At 38.5% G+C, this 18,618-nt stretch overlaps 1 protein-coding gene and 1 long non-coding RNA gene across 7 annotated transcripts in view; one reads left to right on the forward strand and one right to left on the reverse strand.

Moving 5' to 3' along the window:
* Grip91 (gamma-tubulin complex component 3) overlaps nucleotides 1–18,618 on the reverse strand; it is a 192,008-nt gene that overhangs the window by 95,241 nt on the left and 78,149 nt on the right. For all 5 annotated transcript variants that reach the window (XM_076810377.1, XM_076810378.1, XM_076810376.1 and 2 more), the window contains 2 exons: nucleotides 17,310–17,502; nucleotides 9,274–9,478 (listed from right to left, as the gene is read on the reverse strand). In XM_076810377.1, coding sequence (XP_076666492.1) covers nucleotides 9,274–9,478; nucleotides 17,310–17,502 — 398 coding nt within the window. The remainder of the gene's footprint in view (nucleotides 1–9,273; nucleotides 9,479–17,309; nucleotides 17,503–18,618) is intronic.
* LOC143368077 (uncharacterized) lies at nucleotides 11,015–12,517 on the forward strand. Of its 2 annotated transcripts, XR_013085128.1 has the most exons (4): nucleotides 11,015–11,354; nucleotides 11,531–11,666; nucleotides 11,739–12,331; nucleotides 12,432–12,491. It is a non-coding gene; the product is annotated as an uncharacterized LOC143368077 (long non-coding RNA). The 2 variants fall into 2 exon arrangements; XR_013085127.1 differs by having other exon boundaries at nucleotides 11,739–12,517.

Consider the following 18,618-nt stretch of genomic DNA (forward strand, 5'->3'; position numbering starts at 1 on the left):
TCATTACTCGAAGAAAAGACTTCAGGACTCGGGACGGGATCCCCGACATAAGAAAATTTAGGCTCGCTGCACTCGCGCTGGTTCGAGTCGAAGTTGGTCTTTAACCGTCCCATTGAAAGGATGGCACACTTACACTACTATGGCTTGCTGTCGCCCTTTCCCTTGAAGGTGTGAAATAGTTAAAAAAGGCAAGACAGGTAACTCAAAAACAAAGTCGCATCAAGTTCGATATAATATGTACTCTACGAATGCTTCAAATACTTCCAAAAACTTGTTTGAACTGGTTGGAATATTCATTATATTCGGCTGCGTGATAAATTGAATTAATTGTTTAATTTCTGTATCATGTTTTAATAAATATAGCAATATGTTTGAATTTACATTAAGTGTCGTTCATTTCGTTTATTACATACGCCTCACACGGCATGTTTATACTTTCAGGAGTAAAAAAGCGCCTTTTCACGTCCGTAGTTATTGTTTTATTTTATTATTTCCGCATTCAACGGCCAGCTATCCGAAATGAACTGAGCATAGCTTCGAATATGTTTCATCATCAAAGTAATAGGATGGACATTGTAGAATATCTCAGAAACAATAAGTTTTAGGATTAATACACTTGAGTACTTTCATACACAGAATTCGCTATTCTATTGAATTTGGCGATAACAAATTTGCAGTCCATTTGAAAAATTAAAATTGACCTCCACATCCGCTCTATCCCTGTAAAGAAACTAGTTTTACCGTGTTTCGTGTTTCTTACAACCAGAGAACTTTTATAAATAATATTTTCGCTTATTACTTGAAATAATAAATATTTGAGGTGAACCGAGTTAGTGGGACACCCTGTATAACACAGCTTCTATACTATTCTCGGCGATACCGACAGCTAGAAACACAATATGTTTCCGTCAATACTAGAAACACAATATGTTTCCCGCACCCACCGTTCGAAAAACGAAGAGGGCGCTCGAAAACCAGTGGTTATTTCAGAATATCGGTACTTCAGAAGAGAGACACTGAAGACAATAGGATGAGAGGACTATTCTATACCTGGTCTGTGGTATAGGCACAGCCATACCTCGTCAAACCGGTGACAGAAAAAAGCATTGGATGATAGGTCTGTCCTATACCTCGTCAGTGGTATTACCGAATTCATATAGGTTCGCTACCATGCATTACGCGCCCCCACAACGCCCCCTAATCTAGCCCAACCAATACTAATATTCGGAACAAGTTGGAAAGTGGAATGGGTTGGATCGGAATTAGTCTGGCTCATCGGAAGTACAGCCTAACTCTAGTTTACATTGGGTCGGAATACCAAAATAAAATATAAAACACCCCGCAGGCGGGAGGAATGACAATGACCAAAGTTACAGGTTTAGATTAGGTTTTTTGAACGGTTGTATTAATCAGCAGGATATACATATAAAATAAACTTATATGATTCATTTTTAGGCAAAGACCTAGACTTATTAGCAACGATGAACCACAACGAACTGAACCACGTGTTACATTGTAGTCTCAACATTCCCGATACTTTTTAAAAACAATTGAAAACAGCAGGTTCTGTGGCTTTAGAGCCGCCTTCAATGTGTCGGTAACATAGGAAGGGACACTTAAATGATAAAAAAAATTTCAAGTCGCCAAAAATCCTTCTCGCAAACATTATTTCTATTTAAAATGAAACTGTTTCTCTTTTTTACGCGATATCACCAATTAAACATAAGGCCGGAATCCACTTTACCCACCTCGGCAAACTTCACATGTTTGTAACATCAGTTTTTCGCGAATATCTTGGAAACAAAGGCCGAGCGGCGGATACATGTATAGGGAAAACTTGTTCAGAATGTTCATTTTCAGAACATATTTAAAGGGTATAGCCGGTTTCTTAATGATTAAATGTGCCCTTAAACCGAATTCACCTCGCGATGAGTCATTTGAAAGCTTATAAAAAAAGAACCATTTGTACAAAGTTTCAACTTTGTATTTCGACCCGGGGGTAGTAAAGAGCACAAATAGATGATCAGGTTTTTGCCGAATTCTTCCTATACCAGCGAATGAAAAATTTTGAAAAAAATCAGGTACATTTCTGTTATTGGGGCACATATTAGAGAATCGTTTCAAATTTTTAAATTGAGAAACCAAGCTGTGAAAAATAAAAAAAGGCAAAAAATGATGAAAAATGCCGGTTGTGTATCGAAGCAGTTGCAGAACTATAATTATATTTTATCGTAGGTACGTATCATTGTTACTATTGTCCTGATTTTTTTCAGATTTTTCAGTTTGGTGCGCCGCAGTTAAAAAATCAGTGTCAGACTAACTTATAGGTCGAACTTTCGTATATACTTTATGGAATAAGTGTTTTATGCCATCTTCAATGTCTTCACATACAGCAAAACAGCATAGGAATTAAACGAACTAAACATACTATGCAATTAGAGTCTAAAATGTCTAATATATTTTTAACGGCGTCGATGGCGCAGCGGTAAAGTGTCGGACTGCTGAATCGCTGTGAACTTTTTGAACGCAGGCTCGAACCTCGGAACTTCTAACAAGGGAACACCGCGAACCCGGACTCATCGATTGGAACGCAACTTTGTGGGTTTTTACATTGATTCAAAACAAGAACAACGGTGTATTTCATTTGTGCCCTATCGCCCTTTAAGAGTGTGAAAACTAACCTCAAAGTCAAATGGCACTTCCACTTTTTCGCGTATAACTCTCAAAGTACAACAGACAGAAAAAAATGTTTCAAACAAAAGTTTAATGGTGCAATAAGCGTTACAAAATAACGTTAACAAAATTTTTTAAGAAGTTTTTTTTCTTAAAATTTTACCTCACGTGACTTTTAACAATTTTCCATTTACATAATAACTAAAAATATAGGGTGCTTTTTTTGTGAATTTAACCGTGTATATGAATTGTATAATGCACTATCGGCTTATGCAGTTACACGATGGCAAGTACACGGTTCGCACGGTTGCGCGCTCACAACACATAGTAAGTTGCATAATAAGACTCGTTCTATTTGTTGCAGGCTTTAATACATGACGGTGTCAAATATGATAACATAAAAATTTCAAAATATAAAGGATTATGTCAAAATTATTCAATTATGTTTTGTCTATAATATCTATGATGTTTTATGTTTGTGCATACTATGCTGCAATCACATACGTTGCACTGTATCAGACATGTATATAAATATTCATTTAATGACTATTCTTAACAAGTTATTTCTTAACCCTACGGTTAAAAATACGTGTATACATATATGCATTTCATTCCACATAGTTTTCACAGGCATGGTTTTGATAAAAAAAAATGTTCTATGCATAGATATTTTTTACACCAAGCACGTCTTGTAATAGCAGGCTTATTACACAGATGACAGCGTGGCAAGGTATATGCTTCAAGAAAATTGAAAGAAAAGTCTACTAGATTTTCAAACCGCGATGGTCTTTCAAGGTATCCACTTTTATATCAAGCATATTTAAATAATTCCTGGAATCTCGGAGAAGACAATTGAATATGTGTGACCGATTGCAATTTGATGATATTATTTCGCAAATGTAAATTTACGTCAAGATTGTATAGTAAGAAGCAGTCTGAAAAAGTTCTTACAAAATTTTTTCATATCCGAAAACCAAAAACGTCCAGCGGTTGTATCAGACCTGTTCTTTTCGGTATGGTTAACGCAATAACTTGTTTTTTGACTGGAATATTTTTGTTGAAAAGTTGAAGGACAGTGGCCGCTCCATGAATCAAGCAACAGGACACTTTGAGATCCAGTCTTCGGTAAAAAGACTTCTGTTAACCAAATGTTAAATGGTACGATGTCAATTTCCCAGATTTCGAAGCAGTCAAGAACAATTAGCCGGTCTGAATAAAGTTTTTTCCATTTTTTCCCTGGGACCAAATTCTGCGGTATTTTCTTTTAACACCATAAACAGGGGTGACAGTAACTGACCGCTCGCAGAAATCATAGGGAGAATCGTATAACTATGTGTGGTTGAGGTTACCTACTGATTGCACGGATGCTTCTACAGTCTTTCCACCACGGTGTGTCAACGTACGACCGGAATGGATTTCTAAATTAAATCCACTCTCATCTGCGTTGTATACATTACTTGACTTGTGTGTAGCAATGTATGGTTTTACCTGATTTACGAATTCGGTGGAAGTTAAATGTAAATGTTGCTTGTCTTGCTGTGCGGAACGGCTGACGAATTTAGTAACTTTTCTCGAAACGATGTTGTGCACTTTTTTTAAATTCATGATCCAGGTATGGCCAGCTTTGATTGTGGGAAGATTGACCTCCTCTTTTGATTCTAGCGCTCATCTTCTTATATCAATGTCATGTATCGATGAACGTGATTGATAGCAGCTTGAAATTTGTCCAACACATATTGCACGATAGATAACATCTGTTCTCTGCGTGTACCACCATTCGCCAACGCTGTTTCCCAGCGATGCAATTGTTGAACTGATTTAACTTTGCTGAATTGACGCTGCACACTGCCGAGCGGTTTTCGATCTTTTGAGCCGCTTCTCCATAACTCAACATCTCGAATTTTATAATTTAAATCTACGTTACCACTTTCACCTGGGACACATACATCATCAAATTCATCGATAGTAAATTCTTCGTCTTCCTGGATGTTATTGTCTTGAACAAACTCACATTCTTGGGGCCGCGTTAGATCTTCAAATTCTAGGATCGTAACATAGTCGGTTGTGAATGAAACGTCATTCTTACTATCAACTATTATGGTATGTATAATTTCTGATAATTCGACTTCCCTATGATTAATAGGAGACGGCGGTATTCTCGATATATGTAGAGCAGTTATCAGTAAATTAATTACATTCGCTGGATTTATGTGCACCATTTTATCGATAACTTGTACTGCTTGCAGTTAAAAGAATGCCAGTGACAACGAGTATGAAGTTGAGCTGCGAAAACTTGGTATTTATAATGAGACAGAAAGATAAGGATACAAGGATGTCTCATGCAAGATAAGTTTGTTTCTTCAAAAACGGAATGACTAGTGTCACGTCCCGGGTGAAGGTCTTTTTAGGGGAATGACATAGTTGGGGTAGATCGGGAGGAAGCCTTGGCACGAAAACCAGTTTCGCGACACAAGGCTAGTTGGGGGAGTTTAGGCACGAAAACCAGCTTCGCGGTACTAAGGAAGATTGGACTTTGGCACGAAAACCAGTTTCGCGGCACAAAGTGAGGCAGGAGTTAGGCACGAAAACAAGTTTCGCGGCACTAGGAACGATGGGAGTTAGGCACCAAAACAAGTTTCGCGGCACTAGGAACGATGGGAGTTAGGCACGAAAACCAGTTTCACGGCACTAGGAACGATGGGAGTTAGGCACGAAAACCATTTTCGCGGCACTAGCAAACCGGGAGTTTTGGCACGTAAACCAGCTTCGCGGCAGAAGCAACCAGAGAAGGTAAAGCAGTAATCAAGCACCAGAGTCACACCCGTTAGACACAAGCATGGGTATTTAAAGTCCTGATAATTGGATTTACCGCTGCATTAATATAAGAAACCTCGCGTTATATTTATTTGTAATAGAGGTAACGGTATTGTCGTACAAGGCCTATACGAAAGTAAGCCTTGTAAACACTGTAAGAAATCCCGGAGTTCGCGAACCGAGATCAGCTGTTGCAGTGGCTTGTTATGATTCGGTAATTCCGTAACCGAAGGATCACTACAATAATTCGAAGCGTTATTTAGAATAAGAACGTTTATTCAGTTTAAAGCACGAGTATATGCCATGCACTGTGAATGCGATAGCGGTAATATTATAATAATGCGTGGGACGTTAAGCATTAGCACCAAACATTTATATAAATGGTAATCAATAGCAATATATAGATGAACATAAAATATGCGAGTATTAGCAATAGACATTAATATGAAAAACAATAAGCGTTAGGAATGTTAAGATGATATAAAACGATAAGCAATAATAAGAAAAGCATAAGCAACAAAATATAATATAAATGACGATGATATGCAATGTTATAATAAGTAATATTAATTGCTCACAGTTAGCGTCGAAGATAACTTGTCCGACGAGCGAAGTCTCACTGAATTTATTCACGTTTGCACAAATGTTCGCTTCCTTGGAAGTGTTTTCGTCGAAGAAGGACTACGGCCTCTGGGGCCCTTGTATTGATGCGGTGTTTAGGTATGAGGGGTGTGCGCGGTATGCACCGTGACTCATGCACGAAATATGCATCGCAATAGGACTTCCGAGGTTTTTATGAAGGGCATTCGAAGAGGACTTCGCAATATTATTTCCGCGGTTTTTATGAAGGGCATTCGAAAAGGACTTCGCAATATTATTTCCGGGGTTTTTATGAGGGGCGCTCGAGAAGGGGGACTCAAACTAGTTAAATGTGGTTTGGGTGTTTTGGTTGGAACGAGGTAAGAGTGGCTTTGACTCGGTGGGTCGTAGGGAGGTCGTGAGACGTAGTCTCGATGTAAGAGGGTTTTTGGGACGAGAGAATTGTTTGAATTTGAAGGTGAGGGAGGAGATCGTGCCTCGTAGGGCGTAGAGGGAAGGGGATTTCGTAGTAGATCATCTTCAGATGGGGACCGCTAAGGTACATCGTCAAGGTGGTCGGTGGTTGGGGAAAAGGGGTAAGATTTGAGTTCGAGGGATTTTGGCGAAGATTTGGAGTAATTTGCGGAGAAGACTCTAATTACGACTGCGCGAAAAATAGTGGGACGTCGCACTAGTTAACCTTATGAATTAATAACGGGAACTTTACAAACAGTCATGCGAAATTATCAATAATTAACCATACACTTGCAAACACCTCGTGCTAAATGTACCTCTTGCAAAACAAATATGATAATTGTATCAACACTTTTATCAAATGATTAAATATACCTTCTACAAACAAATATGAATACCATTAAAAATAGCTCGATAAGCTCCTTTATTTTATAAGTAATAAATTATACATAATACACTTTAGCATCATTGAATATTATCACATTTGTCACCACCGAGTCTTATTATGCAACTTACTATGTGTTGTGAGCGCGCAACCGTGTGCACCGTGTACTTGCCATCGTGTAACTTCATAAGCCGATAGTGCATTATACAATTCATATACATGGTTAAATTCACAAAAAACACCCTATAGTTTTAGTTATTATGTAAGTGAAAAAATGGTTAAAAATAACGTGAGATAAAATTTTTTTTTGAAGAAAAAAATCTTTCAAAAATTTTGTTAACGTTATTTTGTAGCGCTTATTGCACCATTAAACTTTTGTTTGAAACATTTTTTTCTGTCTGTTGTACTCTGAGAGTTATACGCGAAAAAGTGGCAGTGCCATTTGACTTTGAGGTTAGTTTTCACCCCCTTAAAGGGCGATAGGGCACAAATGAAACACACCGTTGTGCTTGTCTTGAGTCACTCTAATAAACCCACAAAGTTGCGTTCCAATCGGCGAGTCCGGGTTCGCGGTGTTCCCTTGTAAGTTCCACGGGTCATTTTTTTTCACATTAATTATGTATTTCTCGATTCCTAACTATATGCCAATAATCAATATTTATTTACAAATGATTTAACATTTTAAAAATGTTTTAATACTTGAAAAGTCTTATCAAGTATGGTGTCAATTACAGTATTGCTTAACTTCTGAATTTTGGAAACAAGAGAATTGTATGATCTACAAGAAAAGGCGGATAGTTAGTTACAAGACAACACACGACTGTTGTTGCACTCCATCCACAATATTTATTAAAGGTAGGAGATTAGAAAAGTTCGCCATAATATTATACTTCATATAATATTAATTTAGAGCACGAAATGTTCCAACAATATTGTAATTGGCGGGATACTTGACCATGATACGGTGGCATAAAAACTGCTCTCAAATCATTTTTACGTATATTTCAGTTTGAAATATTTTAAAATGTTTTTAAAACATTTGTAAATAAATATTGATCATTGTCATATAGCTAGGAATAAAAAAATACACAATTAATGTGAAAAAAATGAGCTTGGTCGACTTAGCGTTCAGCAGTCCGAAACTTTACCGATGCACCATCGACGCCGTTAATAATATGGTAGACATTTGAAACTCTAATTGCATAGTATGTTTAGTTCGTTTAATTCCTATACTGTTTTGCTGTATGTGAAGACATTGAAGATTGCATAAAAGACTTATTCCATAAAGTATATACGAAAATCCGATCTATAAGTTACTCTGACACGGAAAAACGGGGAAAAATCAGTTTTTTTTAACTGCGGGGTTATTTATTTTTCACAGCTTGGTTTTTCAATTTAAGAATCTGAAACGATTCTCTAATATGTGCCCCGATAACAGAAATGCCTCTGATTTTTTTTTCAAAATTGTTCATCAGCTGGTGTAGGAGAAATTCGGCAAAAACCTGATGTTCTATTTTTACCCTTTACTACCCCCCGGGTCGAGATACAAAGTTGAAACTTGGCACAAATGATTCTTTTTTTATAAGCTTTCGAATGACTCATCGTGAGTTGAATTCGGTTCAAGGGCACATTTGACCATCTTAACCGTCTATACCCTTTCATCAAAATCGGTGTGGTACACTTTTATGAACAATTATCAATGTTAGTTGTAGCCACTGCGATATGTTGTTTATACGCTTGAATAGATCTCGACGAGAGCTTTAAAATGATATCTTGCACATTCGTTTTGCACTTACGGTCCCCGAGATATTGTGAGTCAAAGTGGCGGAACACGTAAAAATATCGTCTTATTTCCCCCCGCAGTGGGAGTGGGGGGGGGGGGGGCGACGGGCGCCAGATATGTTGTGCAGTACGTGAATTGAACTTCATGCTCTTTACGAATGTGCCAACACGATTACTGTACGACACGTAATTTTAACGATATAACGATTTAAATTGTAACATTTTCGTCATAGGCGGTCAGCCGTAAGTCGCCCCATACTACTCTCTCATTTGTGAAACGTAGTCCTACGCCAAAATGATAAATCTAAGGGCATTTACACTCATATTTTCCTTAAACGATGAAATAGATATCTGAAACTTCACAAAATGATGTTTCGAGTGAGGAGCACTGTTTAGCAAACAATTGGAGCAAAATTTGTCACGGGGGCCGTTTGCCCATGCTTACTTAGAGTCTTTGGTATCTCAAGCAAAAGTATAACCACGATAAATAAACGGAAAACCATGCAAACATTTTTGGAAGTCAATAGAGAGTAACTATTAGAAGATATTCATGTTTTTGTACATACCGTTCCAATGGGTTCGCCCACATTATAGTCAAGAATAAAAACATCCCATCCTCTTTCGTTTTCTGATGGCGCTAATAACCTTACATCGAGACGTCTGTGTATATCTAAATCATCTAGCTTTGTAGCGGTCGCTCTTATTCCCGTTTCCAAAATAGAAGATATATTGTGAGGATATAAAGAACTAGCTGGTTTATCTAATTCTGTCCTAAAACAAATAAAACATACAAATAAAACATACAAATAAAGGATACAGGTTTAAATAACTCTATATACATATTTACATAATTTCCTATTATCGTGTATTTTTTTATAACGTTTACTCTGAGCTTACACATCTTTTACAGTTGTAACAAGATGTAGCTAGGATATATTAAATGTTGCTGTCTAAGAAAATCATGTCAGGATTAAGCATTGACTGTTTATGTGCACAAATTTCGCCTAAATGATTGAAAAGTTATAACATCATGAAAATTGCTGAAAGACAGAAGTTATAAAGGGGGGAATATGTTGTAATAATTTAAAGAAATTAAACTGAATGAATAGAAACGAAAAATAAAAGGTTTTAATTTGCATTAGAAGATGACAGATCTCTACCGCCGGAATTAGCCCTCTTGAGCAGGCCTGCCCTTTAGGGTGCAATTACCTCCTCAAGTTATGGGAACCGGGCAACAGCAGAGCGCGGAACCGTTACGTTGCTTACCACATCATGGGCTGCGGGAGGACTGTAAGACTGCGTCCATCCTGGCTCGTACCACGGGTCAATATAGCTGGACCTCACGCGTATGGGCGCACACACACACTCTTGCAGTTCTCCCAAAACCCACGCAACGGTTAACAAGGTAACAGTTCAGCCCTCGGCTGTTGTCCGGGTTCCAGAAGTTGAGGAGGTATTTGCACCCTAAAGGGCAGGCCTGCACTTGAGTATAAGATGTCGTTCTGAGTAGATCTGGAATCTCTTGTTCTTCCTCCGCCTCGTTCACTCTTTGTGTATGTATATCATTTACTCTCCTTGATGAAAGGTTTAATCAAAGATTCCCTCAGCTATGAAATAATAAAATACTAAATAGTAGGGTGGAGTGAAAAAAACTTTTTTTCGATAATCAAATTCTAATAGTGCGGAAAAGTTGCCTACTTGGCCCAATAAAACGTGTAAAAAATTTCAGCTCGATCGGATAATTTCTTCTGTGTGCACCAAAGGCCTTAACTTTCAAAATTTTAGTACAAAACTTAAGAAAGTTGAACTTTCTTCAGCTGGTGGATTCTCCCTTTTTTTTACCCAGGACTATATTTGCTGCGTAAATGATGCAACGAAACATCCGTGGCTGGTTTCGGAACGATAGGAATGGCCTGTCGGCACTGTAAGCTATCAAAAAATACAGCTCTTCGCTCACTTTCCTAACGGAAAATACGACCCAGAACCCACCACGTGGAGGTAGCTGTACGTTGCGCTCCTTGTTTTTGTGTTGTTTTTTGTATTTTATATATTTTTTTTAAAATAATTTTATTGCTTTTTATAATGTTTCTTCATATTTTTATTTGTCGGAATGAGAAACTGCGCTTGTTATAGCTGTTATTGGTGTGCAAACTTTATAACGAGAACTGATTCTTCGTTTCAAATTTTGGCATTGACTGACGGGATAACAATGTACACCGAATGAAACCATCGCTACCGCGCACTTGACAGGATGCTTCGGTCACGAGTTTCACCATGCGTTCGACTGCAGTGGTGCGGCAGGGATACTTAAGAAATTCCCAGTCTAGAAACAAGCTGTTGCTCGATAATTTTTCTGATAGCTCCTGATTAGTTACTTTGTTCAAAATTGGAGGTGACGTGATTCGGACAGAGGACCAATCGATTATTTTATAATAGTCGTCTGCGGAGAAGTTGATTTCCGGAACTGCATGAGGTAGTACTTGTTCATCACTTTCATCTAATTCTCGGGCTTGCAAAATTTTGCGTAACGCATCTAGACGGACTTCACGCCTTTCATCCGTCATCATGGAGATGAGAACATTTTCCGGGAATACGAAGAAAGCATTACGGGCAATTGTGGCATCAACCACGCGTAAGTACTTTTTTGGTAAGTACCGTGACTGTTGAATGGTATTGAAAAGGTGCTTCGGCCCGTCTTTAATAGAGCTGTTGCATCTTATCGCAAACCACATCGGGACATAAACCTTAAGTATGTACGTGACAATATCTTTCAGCTCTATCGTTGGTTTTTCAGTGCATAAACGTAGTATTCTATTTGCACAGGTCAGCCAGCGAGCGTGGTTAAGGATACCTGGGTTACGACAGCTGAGGTCAGGCGGGCAACTACCGGATTGAATTGCCTTAGAAATGTCCAGCAAGTACTTCTGGTCCTTACTCAGATCTACAGGTCCCATATCAGGTAAGGAGCATTGAATGGCATTATAGGAAACAACTGGGAGGATTTCAAGGTTTTTAAGTCGAACACCTATAGGCCCAGCAAATGACTTTGGCCCAGATGTGCCTCCATCAATAAACTCGAAGAGACTCCGAAATGGAAGCTCGTTAAAGTGAAGAAGGCATATTATCCAATGAAGCGATCGACCAAGCTTGTTTTCAAGGCACCTAATTACACCACCTTTTGCTCCCGTATTCACAACAGTGCCATCACACCCTACGACTACAAGCTCGTTTAAATCTGTTTCGTTCAAGACCAATTCGTAAATGCTATCGCAAATATCCCGTGCACTCCCTGATTTCGGTACTACGTGTCCTAAGTACCTTGATCCAGGTTCGGATATTATTGAAATGTGCTCCTCTTTTACAGTGCGTCGATAAAGCTTTGCTCCTTGTTTGACCTGGGTGAGTGTGTCGTCTCTTCGACAATCAAAGTACAGTCCTCTAGGTGGGGTAGCATGTTGTTGCGCTTGTAATTTCAACTGTTGCCGAATCTTATACTTTTCCCGCCTTACTTTACTTCGATCTGTTACTAGTTCGGAGGCATCTGGAGATACTAGACCAACATCTTTAAGCACTGAAGTAGCTATCATCGCTGTCGCTCTATCACTGACACCATACCTTTGACTAGTAAGTGCCGTCTCTTTCAAATTCACTCTCATTTGAGAAGGCTCTGATGGTGCTGAGTAAGGGTCGTCAAAATCACTCGATTCGCTTTCTGAAATTTCAGATTCAGATAAACATAGTAAAGGTTGTCGACTAGTGGAAGAGGAAGGTTCATCTTCTGACGTAGGTACCCCCGCATATATATTTTGTATTTTCTTATGACGGTTAGCTCTGTTTATAAGCTTTATTGTTTCAAGAATGTCAACGCTTCCGATGCGACCGATTCGGTCCCCTCGCTGGTCAAGAAGAAAAGATTGTTCCTTCTGAGGAACCTTTCGATCCTTCGGACAAGAACAGGACTGGAAATCACGGCATTTGCAAGCGGCAATGTCAAATAAATAGTTGGCAGTTGCTTTGAAACAATCATTTTTTTTCTGTAAGGCTGAGCTTTTGCCGGCCTTGTAAGTGTACTTTAGGACCTTTCTGTATTTTTTATGGTACTCTGTGATTAGTTGTACGACGCGTGTCTACAAAACAGAAAGAATAGATGCCTTTCCATAAAGACTGATAACCTTGTTCGCTACCCTCTCAACAATAATTGAAAAGGACGGTTCTCTGTTTCCACCCGAATCACGTCTCTCATGAGCACAGCATCTGAGTACGTCCTCATACGTGGGGAGTTGAGTGAGCCCTAAATCTTTTGGATTGCCAAGAAGGGGACAGACAAAAGTCTGGCGAAGAGAGAATTTTGATGGGGCCATACTTAAGGGCGTGTGAACAACGCTCGGACAACGCTAAGCTCTCGGGGCTATCGACGCAAGAGCAACCTTGTCTGTTGACAAGGCGCGGCAAGTAGTACTGTAATTTCACCGTGCCGCAGAGGCAGGCGCGCGGGATGACGGTGGAGGGGGGGGGGGGGGGGGAATGCGTGAAGGTGGGAGTAGCACTCAACCCAGGCAATCACTGTAGTCTACGACCACTCAGACGACTTTTAGCAACTATAGCGAAGGGCTGTATTTTTTGATAGTTTACAGTGCCGACAGGCCATTCCTATCGTTCCGAAACCAGCCACGGATGTTTCTTTGCATCATTTACGCAGCAAATATAGTCCTGGGTAAAAAAAAAGGTAGAATCCATCACCTGAAGAAAGTTTAACTTTCTTAAGTTTTGTACTAAAATTTTGAAAGTAAAGGCCTTTGGTTCACACAGAAGAAATTATCCGATCGAGCTGAAATTTTTTACACGTTTTATTGGGCCCAGTAGGCAACTTTTCCGCACTATTAGAATTTGATTATCGAAAAAAAGTTTTTTTCACTCCACCTTACTAAATAGGTGACCTTCTCTATTGCCCTGGCAACAAATCGGATTATCTAGACCAGGCCTGAGAATTAAGTGCTCTTTTCGGCTGATTTTCAGAAGCAACGCCCCCTTTAACCCGCCCCGCGCCTTCGCCGCCGCGGTGAACCCACTGCTCGGAGCTCCTCAGGTGCGCACCATATGAACCGCGCGTAGCGCATTAGGGCGACCACTGACCGCGCCGCATCTTTCGTTTCTGTATTGAAAACAAAAGGTGGTTTACCACTTCTGTTGATGTTTTCCGGAGGAAAAATGTCTGCTGGATGGTGTGGAGCAGTCAGATTTTCTCCTATACCCTTAGGTTTGGAAATGTATATGTAGAAAGATATCTGCCAAAATTTGTGTATTTCAGGTGTTCTTTTTCTTTTGATCGGTATTTATACATATTTAAATGATCTTAATTCAATAATAACTTATATCGTTATATTCGCGAGCGTTCATAGAATGATTTGATGGAACTGTGAGGGTCACACTATTTTTCGCGCGGTATAAATTAAATTCGCCCGTATAAATCACTCCACAACTCTACCGAAATCCTCGAACTCAAATCTTACCCCTTTTCCCCAATCACCGACCACCTTGACGATGTACCTTAGCAGTCCCCATATCAAGATGATCAACGACGAAAATCCCCTTCTCTCTACGCCCTACGAGGCACGATCTCCTCCCTCACCTTCAAATTCAAACAATTCCCTCGTCCCAAAAACCTTCTTACATCGAGACTACGTCTCGCGACCTCCCTACGACCCACCGAGTCGAAGCCACTCTTACCTCGTTCCAATCAAAACACGCAAACCACATTTAACTAGGTTGAGTACCCCTTCTCGAGCGCCCTTCATAAAAACCCCGGAAATAATATTGCGAAGTCCTTTTCGAATGCCCTTCATAAAAACCGCGGAAATAATATTGCGAAGTCCTCTTCGAATACCCTTCATAAAAACCTCGGAAGTCCTATTGCGATGCATATTTCGTGCATGAGTCACGGTGCATACCGCGCACACCCCTCATACCTAAACACCGCATCAATACAAGGGCCCCAGAGGCCGTAGTCCTTCTTCGACGAAAACATTTCTAAGGAAGTGACATTTTGTGAAACGTGTGTTGAATTCAGTGCGACTACGCTCAACGAGCAATTTACCTTCAACATCCATTGTAAGCGACTATAATTACTTATTTTGTTATTGAATATCACCACCATTTATATTGTAACTATTGCTCTCGCCTTTCATATTTTTCTTTATTGCTTATCGCATTTCTATCTCATTTATTGCTTATGCTTATCGCATTCTTGCATCATTGCTTATTGCTAAATGCTTTTGTATATCATATCTTTATCAATTTCTAGTACTCACATATTTCATGCCCCAAGGGATACGACTGAAAAAAAAAGGACTCATCGATAGTAGTACCCCATGGGTGATGTGGAAACCTACTGATACGGATGTCGTCCTAATGCGTCACGCGCTAGTCATATGGTGCGCGCCTGAGGAGCTCCGAGCAGCGGGGCCGCCGCGGGGGCTAAGACGCGCGGCGGGAGAAAGAGAGCGTTGCTTCTGAAAATCGGCCGGAAAGAGCCCTTAACTCCCAAGACTGACTGAACTGTAAATAGGGAACATTATACAGGGTGTTTACCAACAGATAGTAGAAAATAAACTAGGTGATTCTGTATGACCAAATAAGACGAAAATCAAGAGTAACGAAATTCCGATGCAGGCTTCGTTTCATAGTTATTAATGTTTAAAAATTCGGGTCAAAAACGCCTGAAGCACAACAAATCGGCAATCAGTGACTTGTGCTGTGTAGGTCAGTAGGGCTTGGTACAGATCGCGCTTATAACTTTGCCTCCGAGTGGGCGCTGAGCCGCGAGTCTGCCGTACGTGTGAGAGAGTCCGACCGTCGGCGTTCTTTTAATTTGAATCGAAAAACATACGATCGTACACGCATGCGTACTTACCTGTTACTTTGTATGACACTTGTCCTTGTGCGATCGCATGTTTTTCGAAACGATTTTATGGGTCATTGCTGTAATCACGCCGCAAAATTCGGCAACATTCAGGTTTTTTTCTCAGTGAATACAATGAATAACAATGTCAAACTTTTTTTTTTATTTATTAGTCTACTTATAATGTATACGGAACAATTTGTTAAATACGTTTTTAACTGTTATCTGGAGTTAAAAATCGCGCCTTTGAAAGGAAATACCTCCCTGGTGGAAGTGATTTCAGCTCACAGACTCGTCTGAAATAAACAAACCAAACTGATTTTTAATCATTATGAGTGGGTGCTAGAATTATCCACGTAAGTCAAAATTTAGCAAAATTGCGTGCATTCAAACTTCAAATATAAAGTATAAAAATATATCCGCTTAATATTATTTAATACCCTTTTTTCTTTGTAGAAATAGCCATTGTTATAATTTGCGCAATTTTTGTATATCATTAATTTTTATTCTTTTAGATAGGGTCATTAAAATGTTCGCGATATGAGTAATGGATGCTATGAACACAGAATTTTAGCTGTGTATATGTACATAGTTAGTTGTATCATCTTAAGCGCAGTTGAAAAGCACCTTTATGTACTTGCAGCTCATTTTGATTCCACATATTCTTCTTTAATTTGTAATTATTATTATCTTCTATTTTTTGTGATTTATTTGATTTCATGTACTTGGCGTAATTTTTTTACTTTTTTAATAAGGTTTTTTATGGGGATATCACCTTCTTTTTACAAAGATAATTTGCATAGGAAATGACATCAAATAATTTTTAATATTATATTATTATTATCTTTTATAAAGTATGTAAAACAGTTTACAACCTTCTTTTTTTAAATTATTTTTTAGTATTCTCCAAAGAACGAATATAAACTAAATAAATTGGTATTTACATAAGAAAAATGCCATTAAATTTAGAAAATATCGCAGGCGTGATGAGATATTAATGAAATAAGTTTCAGGTTAGGTTGGAATAGCTCTGCGACGAGTAGATGATAGTGGTAGTGACATCGACATATACAGTATGTCTTTCATGTACTTGGAGTCGAGACGCTACCGCGTCTCTAGATAATTTCATCGTAGAAAACCGCGACGCCAACATTTGTTCCATTATTTATCATTCTCTCTTTGTATTTATACTCAAATAAAATAAATCGTTACGACATCAATTATTTTGAAAAAAACGCGATATTAAAAATTATTCTTCTGTATTTTCGTCTTATTGTGGCGTGTGGAATCACCCCTTCAAAGATTTTCAACTTGTTGTGAAACACCCACCCTGTACGTCATAAGGCAAACGAAAAATTATTGTTTTATATAAAGAACTAAAACTAACCCTGCAAACTTTATGAAACTGAGTTATTAGCAAATGAAATGTCATTAATTTCTACGCAACTGAAACGGTGTACTATTCCACGAATAATCAAGGTAATCGAATTATGCAATTCACCTTTCATGAATAATCCAAAACTAAATTGCGGAACGGAACATATTTAAAAAAAAATCAAGCTTTAAGACTGTGTTAAAAGTAATTCGAAAGTACTATAAGAAACATTTTTTCCACATTTGTTGTTTACTTGCATAAATAAACAATTAGTTTCAGTAGTACATCCATTATTCACCATGATCCTTTATGTAAATAATGTTACTTACTCTAATAAATGCATAAGATGTTGAATAAAGTGCCCTTGGCCTAGTAAAAGATATCCTTTGATTGCATGTAAATGATCCATGAGGTGGTACTGTTTCGTTAATACTTCAACTACTCTAGTCGAAGTTTCTTTATAAGCTGCATCCATCATCGTTTGTAATCGACCATCAGGGTCCATATCAAAAAGGACATCAACTGTAAAACATATACAAGTTTTATACAGAATTATATACAGAGTATCCTAGAGTTGAGGAACAATCCGAAACATGCAATATTATGATGCAAGAAGACATCGCGAAGTCCTTTACCGTTTTGGGATCCGAGGGTTCGTTCTCCAGATATTAATAGTTTAACAATAGAATATATTTACAAATTTTGGTGACGTAATAAATGTATGTAATATAAGAATGATAATTATGCACATTCAGATATCGAAAAATGTAAATTCATTTAAAAAAATAAAAATTAATTTTTAGAGACTTCCCATTGGTTTTCTTTGCCATTTAGCTTTTCGGATAAACGAGTCATAAATGTGATATTTTAACTCCAAATTTGTTCTGCGTATTTAAAACAAGCTTATAAACATACGCGTACACGCGTTTGTGAAAACATTAATCCTAACATTATTAAATAATTAATTTTCCACTGAGTACATATTCGGGGTAAAGTGACCGGGGTAAACGAAGCTGCAAATGGCTGCTAAGAACCGATGCACAAGTGATGTGCGCAATATCCTAACCTGTCAACTGGCTAGAAAACCACGCGGCGTGGTGGAACAGAAACTAACCCGAAAAAATGAAAAATCTGTCACAGTTTTTGACAACCACGGTGCAAAAAAAGCCAGAAGCTGCCGTGCTAAACATGTCATTGCAGCGCAAGGGGTTAATATTTACCTACATCCTTAATTAAAGTTCTTAGGTTGTTGTATCTCACTTTACCCCGGATAGGAGTTCCCTTTACCCCATACATGGAGTAAAGATACCACTTGCATCATTTCTTTCAAGTTGAATTTTAATATACTCTAAGTTTATTTTAAGTATTGCCATTCGTCATTTAACAGTAATGTTTAAATTATATTATAAATCTATTTCCACGCATTTTTATTGAAAGGGAAAAATTTTATTCGACTTCAAACTTTTCCGGGCGCACTTTACCCCGGTCGCCCCTACCCATGGAATCCCATATGAGCGAGTTAAGTGTTGTTGGGAACCCGTGATGACCCAGACAAGAAGCCATTTTCATGTTCTATTACTTTTTGTCGTACGACAAACAGTTTGTGAAGGTAGTCCAAAAATCTAAAAAAAAATTATT

The sequence above is a fragment of the Andrena cerasifolii genome, chromosome 4, assembly GCF_050908995.1.
Source record: "Andrena cerasifolii isolate SP2316 chromosome 4, iyAndCera1_principal, whole genome shotgun sequence".
In the NCBI taxonomy this organism is placed as follows: Eukaryota; Metazoa; Arthropoda; class Insecta; order Hymenoptera; family Andrenidae; genus Andrena; species Andrena cerasifolii.